This window comes from Battus philenor, unplaced genomic scaffold, assembly GCF_028537555.1.
Source record: "Battus philenor isolate CCGP_79_NKW_IND1 unplaced genomic scaffold, ilBatPhil1.0.hap1 SCAF_12, whole genome shotgun sequence".
In the NCBI taxonomy this organism is placed as follows: Eukaryota; Metazoa; Arthropoda; class Insecta; order Lepidoptera; family Papilionidae; genus Battus; species Battus philenor.
The window spans coordinates 2,594,396-2,619,323 of NW_027181674.1; the positions used below are offsets into that span (position 1 = coordinate 2,594,396).

Sequence of the window (24,928 nt, forward strand, 5' to 3'; positions counted from 1 at the left end):
CTTGTACATGAATTTTATTTTAGATTTAATTTTAAACTTAGTTAACTAAAAACATTTAGCTTTGGCTAGTATAAGTTAAAAATTAAAACTATAAAGATATAAAAAAAATTATATTTATTTTGTTCATGAGCTGGTAACCCCATACGCAGGAATTAGTCAGACATAAACACAGCCCCGTAAGATGGCGGCATCAAAAGAAAAGAGCAAAACGCAAACCGCTTGCCCACGATGACAGATCTTGCGTTTTCAAATTTTAAAAATGTTAATTTATCTTTAATGAAACGCATTTTGCATCGTTGAACATTTAAAAAACAAAACTAAATCCTTTGCATATTAATACGAACTCGATATCAATGTTTCCACATTGCCTAGGTATTAATGCCAGTAATTTAGTGGTAGAGCAGAATATCGCATATTTCATTGGCTCTTTTTGACTTTTTTTTACCGGAATTTCCGCGTTGTCAAAATGGCATTTGCAGATTAAAAGGACACTTATCCTGGAGCCCTGGCTCGTACCACTACTTACTACTATATTAGTGATATTGATATATTCTCGTGCTCTCTTGTATCTTTTAAAAGAAAATTTCGTTCGAAATTATTGGGTACACACAATACAAATTAAACCATAATATAAATATATGATATAGATATATAAACAAACATAATATAAGTTTATAAACCATAATCTTTGACCCCTGTTTATTAATGTTTTTACTTGTTCTGTCATTGTTTGACTATAAATCAAATGATATAAATTAAATGTTTTCAGTGAGATAGTTATAAGGTAGCAATTGTAACTAATTTTATATGTCTATGCTTCTAGTTTGTACTTTCTTACTACTGTTTGTTACTGTTTATCTCCAATAAACTAAATAAATAAATAAATACTGTATCACAGGAGTGGGGGTCGCCAAGGTGTTAAGCTTTGAAGTAGACTTCCTCGTGGGAGACTCTTTAATAACACCCGAACTTGTTTAACTTTTATATATAATATAAAAAACTATGATGCTACAAATGACCTACATTATTTGCAAATTATTAATTATTTTCATACAAAATTGGAGATAAGGTTATGACACATAGCTGTTATTAATAAATATTTAAATAATAGAAACAACGATAATGAGTTCGTACATATATATACAATGAATGGTTATCAGAAATTTTTATTACAAAATCAAGTAACTTTAGGTAAAAATTAACATTTCCTACATTCATAATAACGGCGAATGCTTTATTTTCAATAGCATGCTAATGCTAGTAGTTTTATAGCATTAAAAATTAATTAATTTATTACATAAATAAACGTATATACAATTCACTTCGTCGATGACAACTTCAATGTAATAAAAAGATATCATCGACTTCAAGACTTGTCGATGGCCATTCAGAGCCAGTTTAATGAAACAGATAAAAAAAAACAACAAAAGACTACACAAAACCGTCATAGACTTGTTTTAATCTGTACCAGAATATAAACGTTCTATAAAATGCGAGTCAAATAAATGATACGTTCGCATATCGATCAAACGTGATACTACGCGGTGAGGCATTTAAAAATGGAAATACTTTTTTTTAAATTTCGGAACGAATATTCATTGAGGCGACATTTTGTTTAATTATAAACATTGAGCTTATAGTTAAAAAATTTCGCTATTTACAATCCTTTCGTATGTGAATCGATAAAAATGTTGTTTAAAGTTTTTTGATCTCTTTACGTGGTTCATCATTAAAATAGTACTTGAAAAGATTTAATTAGCGAACAGATCAGAGGACTGAATTCTTTAATTATTGCAAAAGCAAATGTTGTTAGCTATTAAGGCACTAAAATAATTAAAGATGTAAATATCGGCAACCTTCGTTAACTTTGTGTATTTAATTACGTATAAACAGGTATCAAATTTCAAAAAAAATCATTATTATAGTGCCATTAAAATCGACTTTAATGGACCACACACGGTGTAGTTATTGCCTTGTGTCCACCGCCCTATATGCACAATGTATCTTTAAATAAAACAAAAGATATATTCAGTTATAATTACAAACCAAATTAATTTTATCGACCTCGTTAAAATGTACTCTGATAACAAATTAATTGATTCAAAACAAACGAAGCAACGGCATGGATGGTTCATGCAACGTTAAACAACAAATAAAAAAATAAATATTGCTTATAGCCTACAAGGGAGAAGAGCATAGTCTATATAATAAATTTTATAGCCCACGTGGGGTATAATCAAACAAGGTAAGCTATAAAAATTTTAACATTGCCTAAATACCGCCTTTTACAGGCTTATTTCTTTATAACTTTATATATTATAATGTATAAATGTAAGCAACGTCTAAATAAATCATTATATACAGATCGGTTATCTATATGTAATGAATACCACAACATTTCCAAAAATCAATGATTCAAAAGTAATAAATACCGTAATGATAATATAATTACATTCAGATAGTTACATTTTAAAATTAATTATTATTTATTATCTGTCCCAGCTGACTATGCTGACAGAAGTTATTGGCCAGCCGCATTCCAGTAGAAAAAGTTAATTAATATAATAATATATTACAGAGTGATCAGTTTATACAGGTTGATTGAAAAAGACTGCCTATTAAATATTCACGCCTTTAAAAATGTTAGTCTATAACTAATCAACCTGTATATACTATAAATATAATTAAAAATTATGTAAAGTATAAATTTTATTCACCAAAGTAATAAAATCAGGGAAATATAAAATGTTACAATATTAAAAAAATGTACGCGCAGAAGTTATACTTCTTTTTTTATCATTAAATAATATTTTAAATCATATCAATAAATAATACATTTGGATAGTTAACCTCAGTTATATGTCATTACTTCAAAAAGTAAATAAAAACATTTTTTTTCAGTAATATTTACGAACAGTAAATACATTTAATCAAAATATCACATATATATATTTAAATCACTATGTAAAATACGTCATATTACTTTTGTGTTTAAATAGAACTCGTGTAATTTTTTCATAGCGCGCCTATTTTAGTATTACTTAAAAAAAAACAATAAACGAAAGGATTTAAAAGCTAAAAAGCAGACCGAAATAGCATATATATAAGTAGCCTTAAAATAATTTATTTAAAAATACATTTACGCGCATTAAATATTGATGTCAACCGTACCTCTCACAAAAACAAAGAAATATTAATTAACACTGTAATGCAATTACTCAATAAACTATAATTTTCTTTCAATAACGTTAAACAGGCATTGCTAAAAAAATCGCGTGCTATCCCGATGCACTTCGCTTGCCGCCTACGTCGAGAGAGAAAACGATTTCGCATTGCGAAAGTAAACATTGCAATCAAATTAACATAATGAGAGTGATCAGAGCAATAAAAAACGTTTATTTACGTACACATTGCACCGACGAGATAAAATAACTGGCAACATTTAAAAATCGCCGACACTGAACAACTGAGAATATAGCACCGAACGTTATGGTTCTAAATGAATGCACAAATTGCTAAAAAGCTTATAACGAGCACGATCTTGAAATTTGTTTTCGGATAAGATTATTAACCTTAGTCTTTTTTTAAAAAAAAAAACTTTTTAAATACATATATTTCAATAACCGCTAAACCACAGAAGACAACTACTGAAGATTTTAACATCAGAGTTAATATCTTAAAAGCACCTTAAATTATAACTTGAATACCTTTTTTACCTTTTAAGATTTGTTACTAGGTCCCTCTAGACTTGAATTATAACATTATTTATTTTGATAACACACGCAATGATAATAGCATACCGATCTGAAAAATTGAAGCAACTTTGGTAATTTGAGGTGGGAGTGAACAGGCCTCATTGTGCTTAGAACAACTTGGACCTTGAGGTCCTAAAGTGATGATAATGTATAATAGAACGTCCACCTACAAGGTGAATAGATGACCTTGTTAAAGTCACCTGAAGACGCTTAAATTCATGATGGAAGCCTGTGTCTGGTAGTGGAAGCAGCTTGAGCTGTCATTAAAAATAAATTTAGCAATCCGAATGATCGGATTTAATAGTTGTAATGTTCAAAACAATTTTGATAGCTCTATCAAAATATAAATCTGAACCAGTTCTCTGATAACCAGTTGGTGGCAGATAGCTTTTTATTTCTGTACTGACTGTACCGAGTTGCGTTACATAAATCTATAGGGATACATCATTAGGTATTGCGTGACTCTAAACCATCAGGGAACCTGTTGAGCAGAAGTTACGACAGTTTATGCCTCCTTGCACCAATTTATCGACCGGATCCAACATATATTGAGTAATAAGACATTGAAACTGATAACACAATGAGCTTTAATAGTCTAGCTGATAATGAAAACAAATTAATGCTTAGAATCGTATTATATTCTCAGGAACTGATATATTTTTGTCATAATCATCATCATTCCATACGGAAGACTTCCGATGATAATATGAATTAAAAGCGACCTGCCTCCAGGGTCTTCCGATGACCTTGAGTAGGTCGACTTTCCGCCTTAACTTAAGTATTAAGCGGCTGTTTTATGCACGGTATAAGGCAAAAGCTCCAAGCATATTTTTCTTCTCTGCTATAACTTTGAACCTTCTTATAAAGTTCATGATGATCGTCCAGCTTTCAAAACCATAAGTCATCACCGACAACACACACTGTGATGGTTTTAATAGCGAGACAATTGCAATAATTTTCTACATAATCTAATATATAAAATTTCCATGTCACAATGTTAGTTACCGTACTCCTCCGAAGCGGCTTGACCGATTTTTACCAAATTTTATATGCGTATTCAGTAGGTCTGAGAATCGGCTACTATCTTTTTTCCATACCCTTGAGTGATAAGGGTGGTCCACCCCTAAATATTTATTTTTATTTTTTAGACAAATTTTTTGGTTTTTATTTTTTTATGATACAGCATACAAGAATACACACAACCCTAAATTTTCACCCCTCTACGATCAACCCTTTTTTTTATTTGTTAATTAAAAACTTTAATTTTTTTTGGCAACGTTTGCGGGATCAGCTAGTTTTTAATTAAAATTTAATAAATTATTTTCTAAAATGATATCCGATGTTCACAAAATTTGATTATCTTTTGTACAGAATTCTTTATTTATAAATTTTATAATTAATCATTATCCACATTAATGTCAGTGTTAAATTGTGAGTTTACAACTCGCAACACCGGTTGACTAAAGACGAAAATGTCAGCCGAGATGCGCCTGCCCACGCGATCAAGCGGTAACCATGGCAACGAAGCCGCGGCGGAATTCAAAATGGCCGGCGTATCTTATCAGGTTATTGAACACAAGCTTCAACCTGCGATTTCACCTGCGCGCCTTTTTTTTTAATTAAAGTTCTCTATGTCTTGACTTTTTAACTACCTCGTTTAGTAATATGAATAAACTTAATCGAATTTTAATTAAAAAATAATACCCTATTGCGTTTTAAATATAGTTTAAAATTTGTAATTTTTAGTATATATTTTCGTATATTATTTAGTGTATATTTTAGATTAAAATTAGAAGGCAATTCTTTGATAATAAATTTATCTTTACACTTTCTTTATAACACTAATTGCTATTAAAACAACTTAAAAACATATTATTTAGTCTTTATTTGATTACGCCTGGAATTTAGAAAAAATCATTTTAATATTTTTTTCTTCTCTTAAGAATTTTTATAAAATAAAGGTAACTTACTCCTTATTACATCAACTACCTGCCAGTATAAGTCCCGTCAATACCATTTCAGTGACTAACCGTAACAAACGGATAGACATTTTTTTTAAATAAATAATTATGCTATATGTATTCATGGATATAGTAAAAATCGGTTATTTTAAAAACAGATATTCAAATTTTATTTATTTGTATAGATTGGTCATCATATATAATAAGTAACACAATGATAATATAGTAATTAAAAGCCTTTTTAAAAATTGCGATTATTACATATAATATAAAGTATTGTTTACTATCTATCCTTGTAGATGGCAGTCAGAAGTTTAACCCACGTGGCATACCAATACAAATATTTAAATTTCACTATAATCACTTTATAAATCGTGATTGGAGATATGTGTAAAAAGTTTTCAAGCCTTCATTGACAAATAGTAAATATATTCACGCCTTTAAATATATCTATCAAATTTAACTTTAATTTACGCATATATAATTAAAATAAATCTTACATATAATAAAGGTTTTACATTTTTATCGCATCTAAAATAGTTTGACAATGTTCAGTAATAATTTGTACGTGTAATTTCAAATTTGTTACGCAAAACAAAGTGTCAAATAGGCAAATGAGAAATGAAAGGAGTCAACATTGATTATAAAGTATCATACGCAATATAGCATAACAATAATCTGATTATAGCATGCTATTTGATGGTTCCGTGAGCAGCTATTTCCGTTAGGCAGCCATGATGCATTCGTTCGAGAATTGCCCACATAATAACAGAGGCATATTCTTTCTTTCTTTTAAATATAGTTTCGACATTACAATATAATATTCGCCGAATAGAGTTAAGGATGTATTTACACAAATTTATTATTTGAACGGTACGAATTTGTTCTCTTGCTCTTATAATTTGTGTTTGATAATAATTGATTAATATGAAAGTTTTGCATGTCTATTATACAGGGTGATTGCTTATATTAGTAAAAGTATTGAAGGGGTTTTGATTGTATCTAAAAAATAATAGATTTAGATGTAATAATTTAGGAATAGGCATCCTCCAAAGACGATTATTAGGGGATATATCAAATTCTCCATTCCTAACTGGCAGGTTGACGATAGAAGCTTTGGTTTTATGGTACATAATTATAAAACAATGAGAAAATGACTTAATAATTAAAATTACTCAATGTCCACTGTGTGTTCCTGCAGATTTTTTAGTATTAGAAGTTATTGGCTTAAGGCATTCTAATTAAAAAAATATATTGTACTATATTTCATAATGATCATTTTATTTAGAGAAATAGTGTTAGTTACTGGCCTGTCGAATTAAAATAGAAAAACGTGCTTAATATATAAACTATACATAATAAAATGATCTATTCATATGTAATTCATGAGTCATTGATTTTATTCAGGAAACCGCTTTTTGTACTTATTTCTAATCCCTATATAAAGTAATCTCTCAAAACAGGTAAAAAAGTAATATGAATTTTGAATTTTTTTTAACTGTTTCTTGCTATATCACATTTTTATTTATTAATTATGACACCATTGATTTTTGTATGGGATTTACCATACATTAAATAACATCAAATGAGCTGTACATTCATCCTTTTAAAGTTTTTACACTTTTAAACAATAACTCTGTACATACAACATAACAAAAGACTGAAGATTTTTTCTAAAAATTAATCGATTTTTCTCCATAGTGAATCGAGATACGAAAATTAATAATTTCAAATATAAATATTTCCTTTGCAAAAAAGTCAATGGACTTTAATTACGTATCTACTATACATCTATTTGTATGTTCACTGTTCACTTGCATCGCATTCGCAGAACAATACCACAGCACATTAGTAAGCGGTTCACGCCAGTACTAGTAAAGGGCAATTCGCGTGTGTTGCGTAATCGGAAAGTTCATTCAAACTTTAAAATCGATATTCATTTAATCGAGTTGTAAATAATCGAATAGATGATAAAAGTAATTTTAGTATAAAAGTTTCCGATTAAAAAACGATCGAGTAGGAATTAATCGGAAAAAAATCGATATAATATATCGGTATAGTGTGGCACATCACTAAAACGTACGTGTCCCGATGTAGTGTCTTAACTTATCACGATCGAGTCTCGGCTTATCCACTCCGTATAAGAACAAAGGGTTATTTGCTACGGCTATTGTTTATTTTAGTTTTCTTAACAGTATTACAAGATTAGATATTTTATTGTAACACTCGGTTGCATTTTAATCGATTTCTTCTACACACATTAAATACGTCAAATTTATGAATGACGTTTCTTATATATTTAAATTAAATAATCAAAAGTTGTTTAAATATCAAATTTAAGCTTTTATTATCTCAAAGTAAAAATCTTTTGAATTATAAAATACATTATTGCAACCACTGAACATTTATGATTAAGAAAAGTATGTTGGGTTCTTTCAAATTCATATTATCTTTATATAAGTTTGCATAAACACGCAGTTTTGAATCGTCGATTATTTTAACATCATAAGTTGTAAGTTACAACGGGCTGACCCATGGAAGATTTGTAAACTTTTTGAGGACTAAATTTAAGCGTTTTAAATACATTATATTTAGTAATTTAATTATAAAAAATGCCAAAGATTTCTGATGGTATCTTATTAAATGAATTAAAAGCAATGCAATAACTCGAACAAATCCTATCGAGGACGTGGAGATCTCGTGCGATAACGTTCGTAAATCGGCAATCGTTTAGCATCATTCGATGCTTAATTATCCAACGCTAATTCGTTTACAATACTCCCGATAACGTTTCCGAACGACCAAAAGCCGGGGGTGCCCCGGGCGTCGAGCACTGTTTAATTTTCAATTTAGATCGCAATTTGCGATGCGTTCAACGCACGCCCAAACTGGCAACACCGACCCGATAGATTTATGCACACACTTGCGCCGTAGTGCAATATCGTGAGCGCACATATATTAAACGAAAATTAACTCGCGTAAGTTATGAGTCGTCCGGATACGCCCGATAAGGGTAATGAAAATTTTGAATGAGTTTTTTTTTGTTCACCGAATTCGTCAGGTACAGGCGTGGCCTGGTCAAGATGCAGATAAAGAGAATTGATCTGTCCCAAGCGACTAATTGACGTCTCTCGGCTTTGGTACATGCGCTTATTTTATCCATTATTAAACACAGTATACAGATAGCGTTTATTGTAACCGGCTGTTTAAATTAGTTTTCTGACTGCTAATTATAACGAATAGCTGCCCGGATAAAACCAATTACAACGTACCGTGTGTAAAAAATATCATGTATATTTATGCTTCTAAAATTCATTATGATTCCTATTATTTTTAACATACCTGTCTATACTGGTCTCTCTTAGAGACCATCTATATTCGCCACCGCCATATGTGATTTACACTTTGCTCACTGGACAAAGTTAATATATCTGTTTCAATCACACTTTTGTAAGTGAAAGAGACAAATTATTGTAGTCGATGTCATTAATTGTATAAAAGCTTAAAGGTGCGTTTACACTTGCTATTTTAATAATAAGCCGTAAAGTTACTTTGCCTTAACAATGCCGATCTTATCTCTATTGATGGGTTTGGTGGTTTCTAAAAATGCATCAATGAAATAACATCATAAAAGCAAGAGAACTTTTGCGCATTGAGTAAATGACTGAAGCATTTTTACCTTCTTATCAGTAACCAGAGATAAGAAATGCCAAAACTTAATAGCTTTTGATATTAGAATAGAAAAAGTTAACTTATATAACATATATCAGATTGATCACTTTATAAAGGATGATTGTAAAGAAGTGTTTTTATACTTTTAAAGCAATGATTTTAGAGCACTATTACCACTGAGCTAAGTGGTAGAAGGATGAGACTTGCGATCGAAGGCCGCGAGTTCGATTCCCGGTAAACAATCTCATATAAATCATACTGTGCATTAATTATAATGAACTATCACCACACAAAAATAAGTTTCGAGAGGACAGGCAGCTGTGTCCTATGCGTAACATAATACCACACTGCGATCACCAACCCGACTGCTAATCGTGGCGATTACGGTATATCTCCCCATAGATATGTTTAGAGGAAGAATAAGTTGCGTATACTATGATAATACCTCCGTCCTCTGTCCCTTTGAAGAGGAATTGGTATAATTTTGAAAATTTTTTGTAGATTTTTCATTTAAAAATGAGAATAGATTGTATATTATCATAACTGTCAACTACAGATTGTAAGACATGGCGAGAAAGTGATGACATATAGCTTCAAATGTCTTTAAGATGAGGATTAAATGTGATATCAATGACAAGTGTGTGCAAAAAAAAACTTGACATATAGTTTCTTTCATTTGCGAGTCAATTAATTATAATCTGCTATATGTCATTATCGAATGCAGTCAATTATAACATTCGAAGTGTTTTAAGAATCACAGGTGATCCATCTCGGGATTTGTCGCGGGCGACTCGAACTGACAGTGCCGACGCTATCTCGTCCTCTCTCGTTTTATTTAAAAAGTTCGTTACTCAACACGCGTGCGAAATAGGGACTTTCCCTTTAACGAATTTGACTCTTATTTAAACTAAAATTTATGACAGTAATTCATAATTCGATTTTTAAATTCGTGTATGAGTTTCCTTAAAATACTAAATCAACACGGCTCAATGATTCTAAGATTTATGAGATTATTAAAAACTACATTTTCTCAGACAGAATAACTCCTGTCAAAAGATATTTGTCTGTGATAAATAAAACGAATTTCATAGTGATATGATATCTATTCATTAATGTAATGTTTATATTCAAAAATAGTCTATGTATTTCATATATCACGCAACATTGCGCGACTCACGCCTATTAATTTTTATATTTTAATATGAAACTTTATGGTATACAATGTATTTTTTTTTCTTTACATACTATCACGCCATTTTTCCGTTAAACGTCAAAATTTTGACAGATTGAGTCAAGTGGTTTTTATATTTTCTGTGGTTTGTATGGAAAAACAACTGTCGTTTTTAACATTTCCCAAATTAATCGTTGTATGTAAATATATGAAAAAAAATTATTATAACAATTTTACTTATACAGACAGATTGACTTCGCGTTCATTTCAACCGGAGAACGTCTTTTTAAATAAATATCCAAAAAAATCGACAGGAAACTTAGGTATATGTATTTTGCGAAAAATAATCCTGGTATATTAAAAGGAAAAACTCCACGGATATAGGATTACAAAAGCTTTAATAATAAGCTCATCGATGAGAATGATACAATAAGCTTCGCGACGTATCGTTGCGTCACATCTTCCGCCGGGTCGGTCGCTCCAAGCTCCCATTACAATTGCAAATGCCAACACCTTACAAGTTCACAAGCGTAGAAACCTTGACGGGAGTTATTTGTTTTATTTACAATAGTTATATAAGCTAGCGATTGTCAGATTAAGAGGAATTCTATTTAAGTGCTAATGGACGACCATAATCGTGGTCAAATGATAAACGCCCACTATAAGGCAAAGAACCTCCCCAAAAGATCGGCATAACGACAGGTCATGCGCCAACAAATGACTTGTCGCAACTTTGGCTACGTCAGCCCACTAGGGCAACTGTTGGTGGTCGCTCGAAAAACTTTCCACCGCAGTGGCCGCCACTTACAAGACCAATGTGCCACGCCCACTACTAACCCAAATGGGCAATTCTTCGAACAAAGTATTTGAAAGTGATTCTTTAAATAAAAGATGCTTACCTTTAAAATGCAGCTGCCGACGGCTTCGCTCTCGGAGACGGTAACGTTGTAGAAGGACTGGTCGAAGATCGGCTCATTGTCGTTCACGTCGAGGACGGTGACCAGCAGGGTGGCGGTAGAGGACAGCGGCGGCGTGCCGCGGTCAGTCGCAACCACTGTTAACTTTGGCATTGGATTCGTTTCACAATCGACACGAGAACGTGTTGTCACTAGACCGGAACGCTCGTCGATAGAAAACCACTCGGACTGCGGTGTCGGTAGTAGCGAGTACCTTATTTCCGAATTCTCAGCTTCGTCCGCATCAGAGGCGGAGACTTGGATTACAGGTGTACCAGGTGCAGCGGCTTCGGGCACGCTGGTCTTATACACACTCTCATGAAATACCGGGGGATTATCATTCACGTCAGTCACTCGAAGACTGATTACTCTAGACGCGTGGAGCGGCGGCGACCCCTTATCCGTCGCGACCACGTTTAACGTATAAGAAGATCTGGACTCTCTGTCAAGTGGCAGAGCTACTACCACTAAATAGATGATGTTATCGTGAGTCCGCAAATCGAAATGACCATCGCCACCGCTTAACGTAACGTTAACATTCGCGTATTCAGTCTTCGAATCCGGATCATGCACGGATATACGCGCCACAAACTCATCCAGCTGCGCGGATTCGGAAATTTTCGGTGTAGCGTCATCACTTAGAAATATCACGTCTATTGTCGGCTGATTGTCATTTACATCTGTAACTCTAATTGAGACGAACGCGGTCGTCTCCAAAGGCTGAGCACCTTTATCTCTAGCAACAACTACAAGCTCGTGAAGTTCTTTGGTCTCAAAATCCAAAGCTTTGTTCACCGTGATCTCGCCCGTTTCTGGGTCTATCTTGAACATGTTCTCTTTATCACTTTGCCGTCTATTTATCGAGTATTCGATTAAACCGTTCTCTCCCGCGTCGGAGTCGGTTGCTGAGACTTTTAGAACGGTAGTTCCTATTGTGGCGTTCTCTGGTATTGTTGCCGAGTACGCACTCTCGGCGAAAACCGGTGGGTTGTCGTTTACATCTAGAATTGTTATATTTACAGTCATTGTACCTCTCAGCGGTGGCGTGCCGCCGTCTAACGCTTCTATAACTAACTCATAGTGGTCCGTGGTTTCCCTATCGAGAAATCCATTGATTTGTAAATCTAAATACAGTACGCCATCTAACTCCCTATGCGAGGATAAACGGTAAGCGTTTTCCGTGTTGCCCGACACTATGTTATATCTTTGTGTATTGAATATACCTAGATCTTGATCTCTAGCAGGATTAAGTTTCCTCTTAACGTCCCTTGGGGTGTTTTCGGAGAACTCAACGTTCATAACAGGAGTCGGGAAGGTGGGCGCATTGTCGTTTTCGTCCAAGACGCGTACGACAACGCGAATGTTATCACCGCTTGCCGGGATCGCGACAAGTGCGTAATGGTCTCTGTTCTCGCGGTCTAAGGGCACTCTAGTCCTTATTTCTCCCGTGTGGGGGTCTATTTTGAGGTCGTCGTTGACGGCGCTTCCCGGGACGGGTACTATCGTGTAGGGCGGGGCTGCGTCTGGTAGCTCGTCGCCGAGGTGTCCCACGAGGGAGCCCGCTCGTGCGTTCTCCCTGACGGAGAACTCACGCACGTGCTGCGCCGCCGCCGCGGCCACCAGCAGCGCTAGCACGCGCAACATTGCGCGGTAGTTCCTCTCACCGCACGCACATCCTCACCCGCGCCTGTCAAACAAAAAATTCATATTAGTACAATGCCTATCGTAAGTATGATTAATATTACTAGATATCACAGTCGTAATTGACACAAATACAATAGCAACCACACCCAAACCAACTACCTAACTGTGAAAGTCCGAATTCAAATACTTGTTTCGATTTTGATTTCAATTTCAATTCGTATTAAATAACCTATTCATATATATTTTACGTCCCTTGATATAATTTAACTTTCCCCTCTCGTTGTTAAACTTTCTGCGACTCCGCTCGATAATAATACAAAAATAAAGATTTTTTAGTATCAACGAAATATAAACAAATTAAGAAATAAAATTTAAATAATTGGTCACATGTCCAAGGATGTCGTACGTTATATCTATATTACAAAGATAAGCTTGGCAACGTTCTTACAATCTCAGTAATAGCGTAATAAATCAATCTTTAAAAGCATCGCTTAAAATAAACTGTATTTCTATTTGGTATGACTCAAAGGCTCTTCACAGATCAGGGCACGTTTGGAAGTTATGTAGCTTTAACTTAAAGAAAGCCATTATGGAGGAGCTTAACCAAAACCTAGTTTCTTTCAAACTTAGCTCCTATGGCATTCTTCCCATTACATATAGAAGTGACGATTGTAAATGATTCTTAATATATAATTTCCGCTTCGCTAAAATCAACATTACTTCTTATTATTGGGTACACACAATACAAATTAAACCATAATATAAATATATGATATAGATATATAAACAAACATAATATAAGTTTGTAAACCATAATCTTTGACCCCTGTTTATTAATGTTTTTACTTGTTCTGTCATTGTTTGACCATAAATCATTAAATGTTTTTAGTGAGATAAGGTAGCAATTGTAACTGATTTTATATGTCTATGCTTCTAGTTTGTACTTTCTTTCTACTTTATGTTACTGTTTATCTCCAATAAAGTAAATAAATAAATATATAAATAACAATTCACTTACAACTGTCTACAAGTGTACAAACATGGATAAACGTCATATAGGCATTTGTTTAATTAATTTCCTGTGAAAAGCTGTCGTAAGTTAGTTCTTAAGTAGGTTGTACAGGTAACAGCGGTGAAACTTACAACTTTTTCTTTCCTATGTTACGCAAATTATAAAAAAAAAAATTACAATCCACTTTTCACTCACACGCACAACTCGTTGTTCATAAATGAAAGTAAAACTATGTGAAAATTAATGATTAGAGTAATATGAACTCTTTAAAAACAATGCTTTACAATTATATGTTAAATATATGTAAATATGCCAGATATATTAAAAGGATAATTTTGTAAATAAAAAGTTTACGTTCACAAAAACTTAAAACAATGCGAAATACGTAAAGTCAAACATATAAATTGTCAGAAAAGTATAAAAATTCGGCGATTATTAAAAACAATAGTATGTGAAAGCAGAAGAACGTGAAAAATAATTAAATTTGAGAATGTGGTCCTAGTTTTAAACAAAGCGAGATATTTCGCATTAAATTATTTTTTTCAGGTAATACATTAAATATATATTTATTGCACATAGTGCTCCTTCTTTACAATGCTCTATAAATTTAGTTTAGACACAGGATGATGGGTTATTCGTGTGAAAATTTTAAAAGCGTGAATACAGCTTATTTAACACCAATAAGATTGAAAGTTTGTAAGGCGATCACTCTGAAGTATGGTACATTAATTTTTTTTGCAGTATAAAGTCTGCAGACATAGATAGTAAACAAATAATAATTTTAATATGTAGCTATTTGAATTTTGAAAACCTTGTTATATACCATTACTTTACTTATTATATTTAACAAAAACAATTTATTTATTGGATAGGATATACCGTACATTAATCGACAGCAAATGAGATATGCATTCACCACAATAAAGCTTTTACAACTAAATTCAACCAACCTGTATGTCTCTCTCTCTCTCTCTCTCTATATATATATATATATATATATATATATATATATATATATATATATATCGCTGATGAAACGCATCTATGTTTAATGGAATATTAATCTAAATTTACTTGTCACCATGTATATCAGCGTCAAAAAAGTAAAAAGGTTCTATACTTTTTGTATATAGCAAAACAGCATTGAGAACATTTTAATTATTATAAAAAAAAGAATGTATCTGTTTAAAATTAGATGCAGAATGAATACACGAAGAGAAGAGACTCATAATAATTATACGAACAGAGAAAAAACAAATTGAAAAGTTTTAAATGTTCGAAAAAAGAACCATTTATAACATCACTCTTAACCATACGATACACGAATACTATACCTTTTCAAACTCTTGCCTGGCCGGAAAGAAATAAAATTTAAAAAAAAAAACGCATCAGCATATCACGAACCCACGTCAGATTGTGCTGCCGCATGTCTGTATTCATTTATTTATTTTAAACATCTAAGTGGCGAGTTGCGAAATATTTTAAATGTGTTCGAGAAATACAGGATGTGTTCGCGAGATAAGCTAATACCAAAAAAACAAAAAACAAAAGACATATCTAAAACTTGCACTCATTTTTAGATTTAAAAGAAAATTGATATACAACTGAACATTAGCCCAGCGATAGAGACTTAAGATCGTAAATCGCGGATTCGATTCCCGGGTACAACCTTATATATCACACTTTGTACATCAATTATATAGGATTGCGACAACTCACAAAAAAGTTTCCAAAGGATGTGCAGTAATGTCTTCTGCTTACCATAATACCACACTGCGATCTTCAACAATCATATATCCTCCTATAAATATCTTTAAGGATGGCCTATATCTTATAGTGGACGCTTATAGGCTAAAACGACTCCAAACACGAAACCTTTTCAAGTGTAGAGGGCGCTATATATCTTGTAAATCATTCGGGGGAAAAAAACACCGCGTGTTTTTTAAAATACAAAAGAATTAGTAAAATATGAAAGGGGAAATATCCCTGATGATGCTATGGTATAATAATTAACATTATTATACATTATATAATACGCACTACCATTTATATAAATAAGTTTTCCTTTCAGTTAGATATAGAACAAGCAGTGCGGCACAAAGCGTCGCATTTTGCTAAAAATAGAAAAATGTAATTCTAGCCCCATCTGTCTATCTATGAGAACAAAAAAACCGTTAAAGATATTTCATATAAAAATAATTTAAAAATAGAATCAATGTATCATATATACGACTCAATCGTCATCTAATTAACAACGTCTCTTCTACTATCTACAATTCGAAATACAAATAAAGAAGCAACGTATAAATAACGGAAATAGAAAGCGGAATAGTTTTTTTTATAATAGAGTTCTTTTTTCAAGTCTCTTTTATACTCACCTCGTTAGTGAAAGTCTTAATTAACTATTTCATACTTATATTGTTAATAATAAACTTTAATACAATGTTGTGTCAATTTTTTTGGTAGTTTTTAATGAACTGCCTTAAGATTCAACGCCGCTTTCTAATAAATATAAACACCGTTACATGTGAATCGTGTTACTTTATTTATTAGAATAATCATGTAACGACGAAGCTAGAAGAATTGGTTATACTACGGATCTTCTCATTTCTACTCCGAGCATAGCTACCTCTATTGCTCTCTGGGTGACATAGTGGTATTTTAGACGGGAAGATAATAAGCCTGTGGACACGGCACGGGTAATCCCCCACTAGGTACGACATAGTCAAGCTTAAAGTGTATTGAAACCTAACGGAAGTATATTCTTTTCATTTCATTTTAACATCACCACTGTTCATAAGTGATTATTAAAAATATTAATATATTATTTATATCTTGATTAAAAAAGCAATAAGGATAATGGCTCTAGCTTCTAAGAATCTTTCATTTATATAATAAATACTATCAAACAATATTACATAGTAATTTTTAAATTTAATAAAGAGATTATACCAATGGCTTTGGAAAACCACCGATGCATGTATTTCTGAGTTAAAGGGTAATAGGTTATAGGTATGAAAACTCTAAAGGAGTGAGAACATACCTCATTTACAGTCTTTCAATAAAGTTTTAGAAATAATATATAAAATAACAGTAAAATAGTAAGAATAAGCATGTTCGAGATTCAAATAACTAAATATTAAAATTATTTATTGTTTACTATGTCCTTTCAGAACCAATAGGCCTATCGCATTCCAATATTAAAAAGAAAGCGATCACTATATATAGTGTGATTTAAAATAAGTGTTAAAACTTTAAATGTTTATAGATATTGAGAACATTCACCATTTAAAGCTTTAAAATCTTTTACCAATCATCCTGTATATAAGTGTATATTAAATTGTATTAAGAATTATAATCGAACCAAACAAAATGGCAGCGACTATCCAACTGTCAACGCCCGAATTCAAACCGGCGTTCGAATTTGATTCGACCGAGATTTAATATATTACATCTAAAATATTAATGGCCGTAGTGGCCAGTGCCTTAGTAAGATGTAGCTTGAACGCTTTAAATGTATATTTTATCTATACGTTATCTTAGTTTAAAAATGTTATATATAAAATATTTGTAATTTATATTTTTTTAATATTCTTTGTTGTATATTTAAATAATAACTAACGAAAAAATAAAATGGGTGCTCTTACCACTCAAGGCAACATTTCTTAACACAACCATAGTATACGGGCAAGTAACGGGTAATAAATATAAATACGCAATAAATTAAGTTTATAAAAAAAAACGAAAGTAATTTAAACATACAGCCAAAATGATATATCGAAAAATTCGCAATTAATTAAAAAAACATTTAAAAGTTTTGTTATATTCGATGAGATCGTGCAACATCGATAATTATTTTGGCGTAAATTCAAAAAAAGAACGCGGTCTTGATTAGAACGCTATAATTCATAGTTGTCATTGTCAACGGACCGGTCCAACTGAATCGCAGTCGTGTTTGACATTTCGTATAACTTCTGCCGAGACCAACATTCATAATGAAAAGGAAATGAATTATATAATCTGTATTTTGTAAGAAATTTTTAATGCAATTATTATATTACAAGAAAGTTTTAAAGCTAATAAAAAAAGGCACCGGAAAGTAATGTCGTTTCTGTCGACATATTTTACAGAAAAACAGATTTATTTTTTCCACTCTGGCATTGAAAATTTGTATACTTGATGGCAAAAGGTTGTTGATAACGAAGGTGTATATATTGTTGATTAGAAATAAAAACTTGTTAACAATATAGTCGTGTAAATTTAACTTAAGATAGCGACATTACTTTCCGATTTCCCTAGTATATAACGCTATTGTTATATGGTTATAGAAATGATATTACTCATTAAAATTTATATAAAACTTTTTTCTAACTCTCTTAAATATAGATTTTCTTTGCCATATTTGTATGCACATTAGTATAAACAATATAGAATAATAAAAATCATTATTAAATCTGGTTTCCACGTTCAAATTAATATAAAAAAAACTAAAAATATATCCGTGACATCAAATTAATATCTATTAAGCTAAATGAACAAAATACCTGTTTGAATTTATAATTCACATAACAAATAATTTATTCCAAGCATCAATATATGTGTGGGCATTTGTCTCTATCTATAATATTCTGCTAATTATTAAAAATTAAATAAAAAACTCGGCATGTAATATATCAAACATAAAACAAAATGGCCGATCGAGTAAACGCTTCTAACATAAATATTAAGATCTTTTGGAGTCCACGCATTAATCATTCACATAAAATGTAACAATTTATTGATTGAAACGTTAAATAAAACAACCGTACAAGGTCAACGTAAAAAATTAATTATTAATATATCCCAACAAGTTACCACATTATGTTGGAATTATAAAAGACTTGTTCCATGTGAAAAAAATTCAAATGCATCTATACATATAAATACTAATAAATAAATTCTACTAATTTTGTAAGAATTATATAAAATTCAATAATGAAATTCAGTTTTAATTCAATCAAATTACAAGCTTGTATAACTATATGTAAGTTAGTAGGCCTAAACTATACAATATACATATCTTTAAATAACCCTCTAAAATCCATAACAGAAACTTACGTGTAATAAAGATAAATACAAAAGATTTAAAGAAAATATTATATAACTTATCTGTAGCAAAAGGATTTACATCTTTTACAGCTGTTTCGAATCAAACAACTTAAAAAGATCATTTTGAAATACGTTACATTAGTTTATTTTTTATTAGCCTACGAGAGGCCAATTACATTCTGACAGTTTAAAATCTTTAAAAACATATAGTAAACTATAATTAATTTTAATATGTAATAATCTATAATAGCGAAATTACTGCCAACTACACGTCTTCTAATAACTATCTTAAATCCTGGATAGAAGTGTTTTAAAATGTATTAAAACCTATTAAAATCATATTACCGTTAGTTCAATATTCTTGTCACGATTTAAATATATAAACTTCTTTGTACAAATTCCGTCAAACTATTAGTTAAAATACTGTAAATTAATAATATCCGTAGATAAGACTACACGTTTTCAAATAACTGTCTTAAATCCTGAACACAAGTGTTTTAAAAATGCAAAGAATATGCGCTTCTTTAGTATTCTTATGCCACCTGGGATTTATATTTCAAAATAGATATTATTACGTCAGAAAATATTAAATGAAAAGTTACAAAGTTAGTTTCCGATCTGCCTATTAAGTTACATAGTGAAAGCCTAATTTGTCAACCAACTTCATATATTACTTGCATATATCATCATCGTAAACCGCTATGGTTAAATCACCGCTGCTTTTACTATTTTTATTGAAAAAAATAGATTACATCACTTTAAAATAGTATCAATAAAAAAGAAATAACCGATTTTATTTTAAAATTTGTTCTAAATTTTATCCTAACTCGAATGAACGCGACCGAATTATAAATTCGAAACGTTTTAAATTTCGAACGTCTGCAGCTCCGAAACATAATCTAGGAAAAGTAAAGAGGCTAAGTGCCCGACGGGAAAAGTATCAGATTTCGTGAGCCAAAGCGTTGAAAATTAAAAAAAAAAACGTATGCCTTCTGAACAAATTAAAGTCAGAAACGCCACGAATACGTCGGCAAGATACGACTAAAGTCCCATTATCAAAGATGGCGCATTTAAAAATAGTTAAAAATTTAAATAAAAATTACCTAATTATATTGTAACATCTTTAAAATTCTTGTACTTTGCATATTGTTAAGTTTTGGCGTGACATGAAAAAATATTTACAAACAACAGTTGAAACATCATAGTATATTATTAAAAAGAGCAATAGTTCAGTTTCTGACCGGCTCTAGTAAACAGATTAACATTGCAAGCCGGCGCTAGCTTACTAGTTATAATCATAAATTAATTGACTCCTTATTGCAATAAAGGTATTTTGCATTTGAATATTGAACTCAACGTATTATAAAAGTTAAAGAGAAGTCACTAGATGCAGGCAACGCGAAACCGTTTATCATGACGATGAACATCTATCGGTTGAATTGGTGATGATACTTTAAAAACCTTCTATCGATTAACATGTTACCTACCTATCTCTAAGGCTTCATAATAGAAACTCTGTTCAAATATTTCAATTGTAGTCTCATATAAATATAGTTAAAAGATATTTTTTGTTAACTTTAAAAGAGCAATGCAAAATAAATAAAATGTATTAACAATAATCAATTTGTATATACAGTTTATATTTAAATTAATTCCATATACATTTCACAATTTTACTCTAGTCATTATGAAAATCTAAACCTTTCATATTTTTATAATTTAATTTTCAATTGTATCTAACAGAGAAATTTCTTCCGATTTACTTTATATTCTTTTTGCAATGAGATAGATTTTATTTATCATCGACAAGAATAAAATTCATTTATTCTATTTTATTATTGTATATACATAAATCTATTATTTTCATCCGATTCTGCTCCGCAATGTGTTATAGACGTGAAGAAAAAGCAAGAACGAACAGAACAATTTTAATAAAAATCACTTTCCGTTTATTATAAATGATTTAGAAAATTTAGCAGTCAAAATTTTGTCACTGGCTGACTTACACGATACCTTGTAAATACACAATGGATGTCTTAAATTTTATTGAATGTATTATAATAATTTTTATAATTTACATCATTATTGGGAATATATTTTCTGAATGATTAAATTTACGAGTTTTGTTTTTTAATATATTTATTGAGGTTTTTATTTAAAAAAACCACAGTTCATTTTGTACTACGATCTCAACCTTTATATATGCTTGTGAATATTATATTGTTATAAACACCCACTGCAAGACAGCGGCTCCTAAAAAATATTAATATGTGTCATACTATAATCGCCACGCTTGGCAGGTGTACTGGTGATTGCAGTGTGATGTTATGGTACGTAGAAAATGCTGCTGCCCATCCGTCTGGAAGCTAGTCAATGAGCAGTGGCAATCAGTCCTCTACAGCTGGGCGACCTCTGCTCTTACATAGTTCATTAAAATATAAAAGTAAATAGGATTGTATGTATGATGTTAGTTGTAAGTATATAGGCAGCCATAAATCACGAACGGTAAGCTACTTATTCATGTAATTATTCCGCAATAAAAAAGTTCACAGGCGCACAATATTCAATTTCGCGACGTTCGGTGAACAATGAACACTTTGGTGAGACCCCAACGGTTGGTCGCTTATTCAAAGACTAACTCAGTTTTGCATTGAATATGATTGTTATCGATGGATCCTTTGTACTCGTTCACATCGCACTGGGCGGTCAACGAACATCATCACGCCGCCTAAAAACTTACAGAGTATCATACATTACAGATTAAAAATACCCAAGATAAATTGCCTACTTAACAGATTAAAAATTCACACAAAAATGTATTGTCACAAAATTATATTCGGCGCGTGGGTTTTGTGCGTGTTAGCTGAATTTATTTTTTTAACATTCGCCAACGTTTACATGTGAAATAAATTTAATGTTGTATTTTTTTATTTTTTTTGGAGAATTAAGGGATCGATTTATTTTCGTGTTCGCCACGTGTAGAATCGAGTTGGCTGAAGATTTATGCGCGATTGAAGTGTGTAATCGATTTTTGGTGTAAATTTATCATGTCGTACCACGATTTTCGTTTGCAGCGTGGTTAAAGTTTTATCAAAATGTATATAGATTATTTTTACATACGCTCTTATTACCTATATATTAATGGCTATGTATAATCTATGTAATTCGAAATGTACTGCTAAACGCAAAACTATAAATTAGCTCATCCATCTTCAGTATTTTATTGTTATATTTCCTTTAAGGGACGAGGAAGGTTCGAGAACAATAAAAGGAAAAACACCTATTTCTTACTGCATTAGACGACATTTAAATAATAAGAAAAATTATGTAAGACGAACACAACTATGTAAATAGAATCACATTGTTACTAAATATTCTCTAACTTATTTGTATAATAAATTGTTTATTTTCAAGGCATTAAATTAATAAATAAAATATTAGCTTCGAAATATTTGTTATTTTGTAACTAAAAAATCTTGATAAATTTTAGAGTTTGAAGGCTTTGAAATAAAATATAGACTACGATATGAAGTTTGATCAATAGATCAATTATATTATTAACAGTAATATAAATATTAAACGTTAAAAAATAATACCGCATCTAAACCTAATGTATTCCTAACTCAATGTAAAAACAAAGTGATAAAGCACGGGCGACAAAAAACGTAACAGAATTATGTCCATCTCTTATCGCGATTTATTTCCAACGAGAGGCTAACGACGATGTACGCTTAAACAAAATTAACAAGACACTTAAAGGATCTTTTCTTAAATTATTATAACACGCGTTCGGTGTTAAAATACTTCACGTGTATTCGACACACCATAACATATTACCATAAGTTCAATATTCTTGTCACAATTTAAATTTATAAACATATTTGTACCTATTCCGTCAAACTATTAGTTAAAATACTGTAATTTAATAATATCCTATATAAACTAAGATCCATTGTAACTTCATAAAAATTCAAAATATTATTAATAAAAAGGTGGGTATAGAACGTTATATACAAACGTACGTAGATATCAGTTTAAACTAAGTAAATACACACCAATACATTTACTATGAAATATTTTACATTAATTTTTTTATAGTTTTACTTAATGCATCAAGTAAAACGTCTACAATAACATATAAAAAACAAAGATTAATTTTTATTTGTAGTAAACATAAATGATGAAAAGGCTCATTCTATGTTTTCGTTACTTTATTTATTATTTCTGAAACTATTTATTTTGGATAGGGTGTACAATAATTGACAGCAAATAAATTATATATTCTCCCATTTAAAACTTTTACACCTATGTTTACCCTGCATGATATACACGTTTAGGGAATACGCCGCTTCTTTTCCGTATTTTAATCGTTTTTTATAGTAATAAAACTATCTTATCCAAATTGGAAAATTTGGTCGTAAATTGGGTTTGTTCACTACTTAATTACTGCTACGATTTTATGGATTGACCTTGAAAATGGAACCCATTGAAATGGGTTTGACCTTGTTAAGGCTTTCGAAAGAAGCTAGATACAGGCTTCCTCCAAGTTCTACTAGAAAACTATGGAGGAGGCCTATACAATGAAGAAGAGAAAATACAGCTGAAATAATGATGTGTTCGAGGTAGCCTAAAAGCGCTAAATTTTAATGGAAAGCTTTTGAGGTAATTAAATTGAATATACTTGAAAATAACATAGGTCATATTGGAGTGTTCATTGAATTTACTTGTATCATACGTTATAGACGTAATATATAAGTAAAGTTTTTTTGTTGAATCAATCAATCAATTTAAATGTCGATGGGATATCTTCCAGTGAACTCTGCAGTGTAAACTCCTACGGTGTTTAGCGATTCTTTTTTTAAAATGAATCTTTTTCTTGAAACAAAATCTGAGTCACACTAGTGAAAATTCTTAAACCAAATAAAAATGTTACCGAGAATTCTTCATTTTAATTACTTCAATATATAAAAGGTTTTTGTTATAAAAATAATATTGAGTTATTTGTTTAAAAATAAATTTTACGATAGGTTAATATCATAATTTTAATACATTCTAGCAAATTTGGCAACGTGTTTGAATTTATTCCATTTTAAAATATGTAACGCATTTATCCGTTTTTATTTGGAAAAAATAAATGTGAAAAACTTTTTACAATACATTGACATTTATTACAAATACAAAAACGATTCTTTTTACAAATAAATCTATTTAAAAATATTAATTCTGTATTATATACGGGTGAATTTGTGAATTTTTATACACACTTCATTTATGTTATAGTAGTATGTAGAATATATTAAAAGACATTGTTAAATATTTTTTTTTATAAACAAAATATATAAATCTTGTCGAAATTACATACATTCCTAGAATATTTTATCATAGTCTTTGCATATATATGCAGGCATATTACAGTATATGTCAAATCGCTGGTCTTATATGGAAATGTATTAATTGTAACTAGAAGTATGAGAATTTAAAATATTTTTAAAATATGTCAATATTATAACTAATTTTGAATTATTTACGCCAGTTATATTAAGAAAAATACTGTTCATAATAATTTCTAAGGTCCGCCATTATTAAGACCTGTCAAAATTTGACAGCGAGATAAAGAATTATAAAAAAGACAGAATAAACAGGTACAAATTATTATTATATACCATTAT

General features: G+C 30.9%; 1 protein-coding gene across 1 annotated transcript in view; it reads right to left on the reverse strand.

Annotated features, from left to right (window-relative positions):
* The window catches only part of ds (dachsous cadherin-related 1), a 394,913-nt gene that overhangs the window by 367,979 nt on the left and 2,006 nt on the right, over nt 1–24,928 (reverse strand). Inside the window, exon 2 of the mRNA XM_068776750.1 lies at nt 11,459–13,202. Coding sequence (XP_068632851.1) covers nt 11,459–13,159 — 1,701 coding nt within the window. The 5' untranslated portion in view covers nt 13,160–13,202. The remainder of the gene's footprint in view (nt 1–11,458; nt 13,203–24,928) is intronic.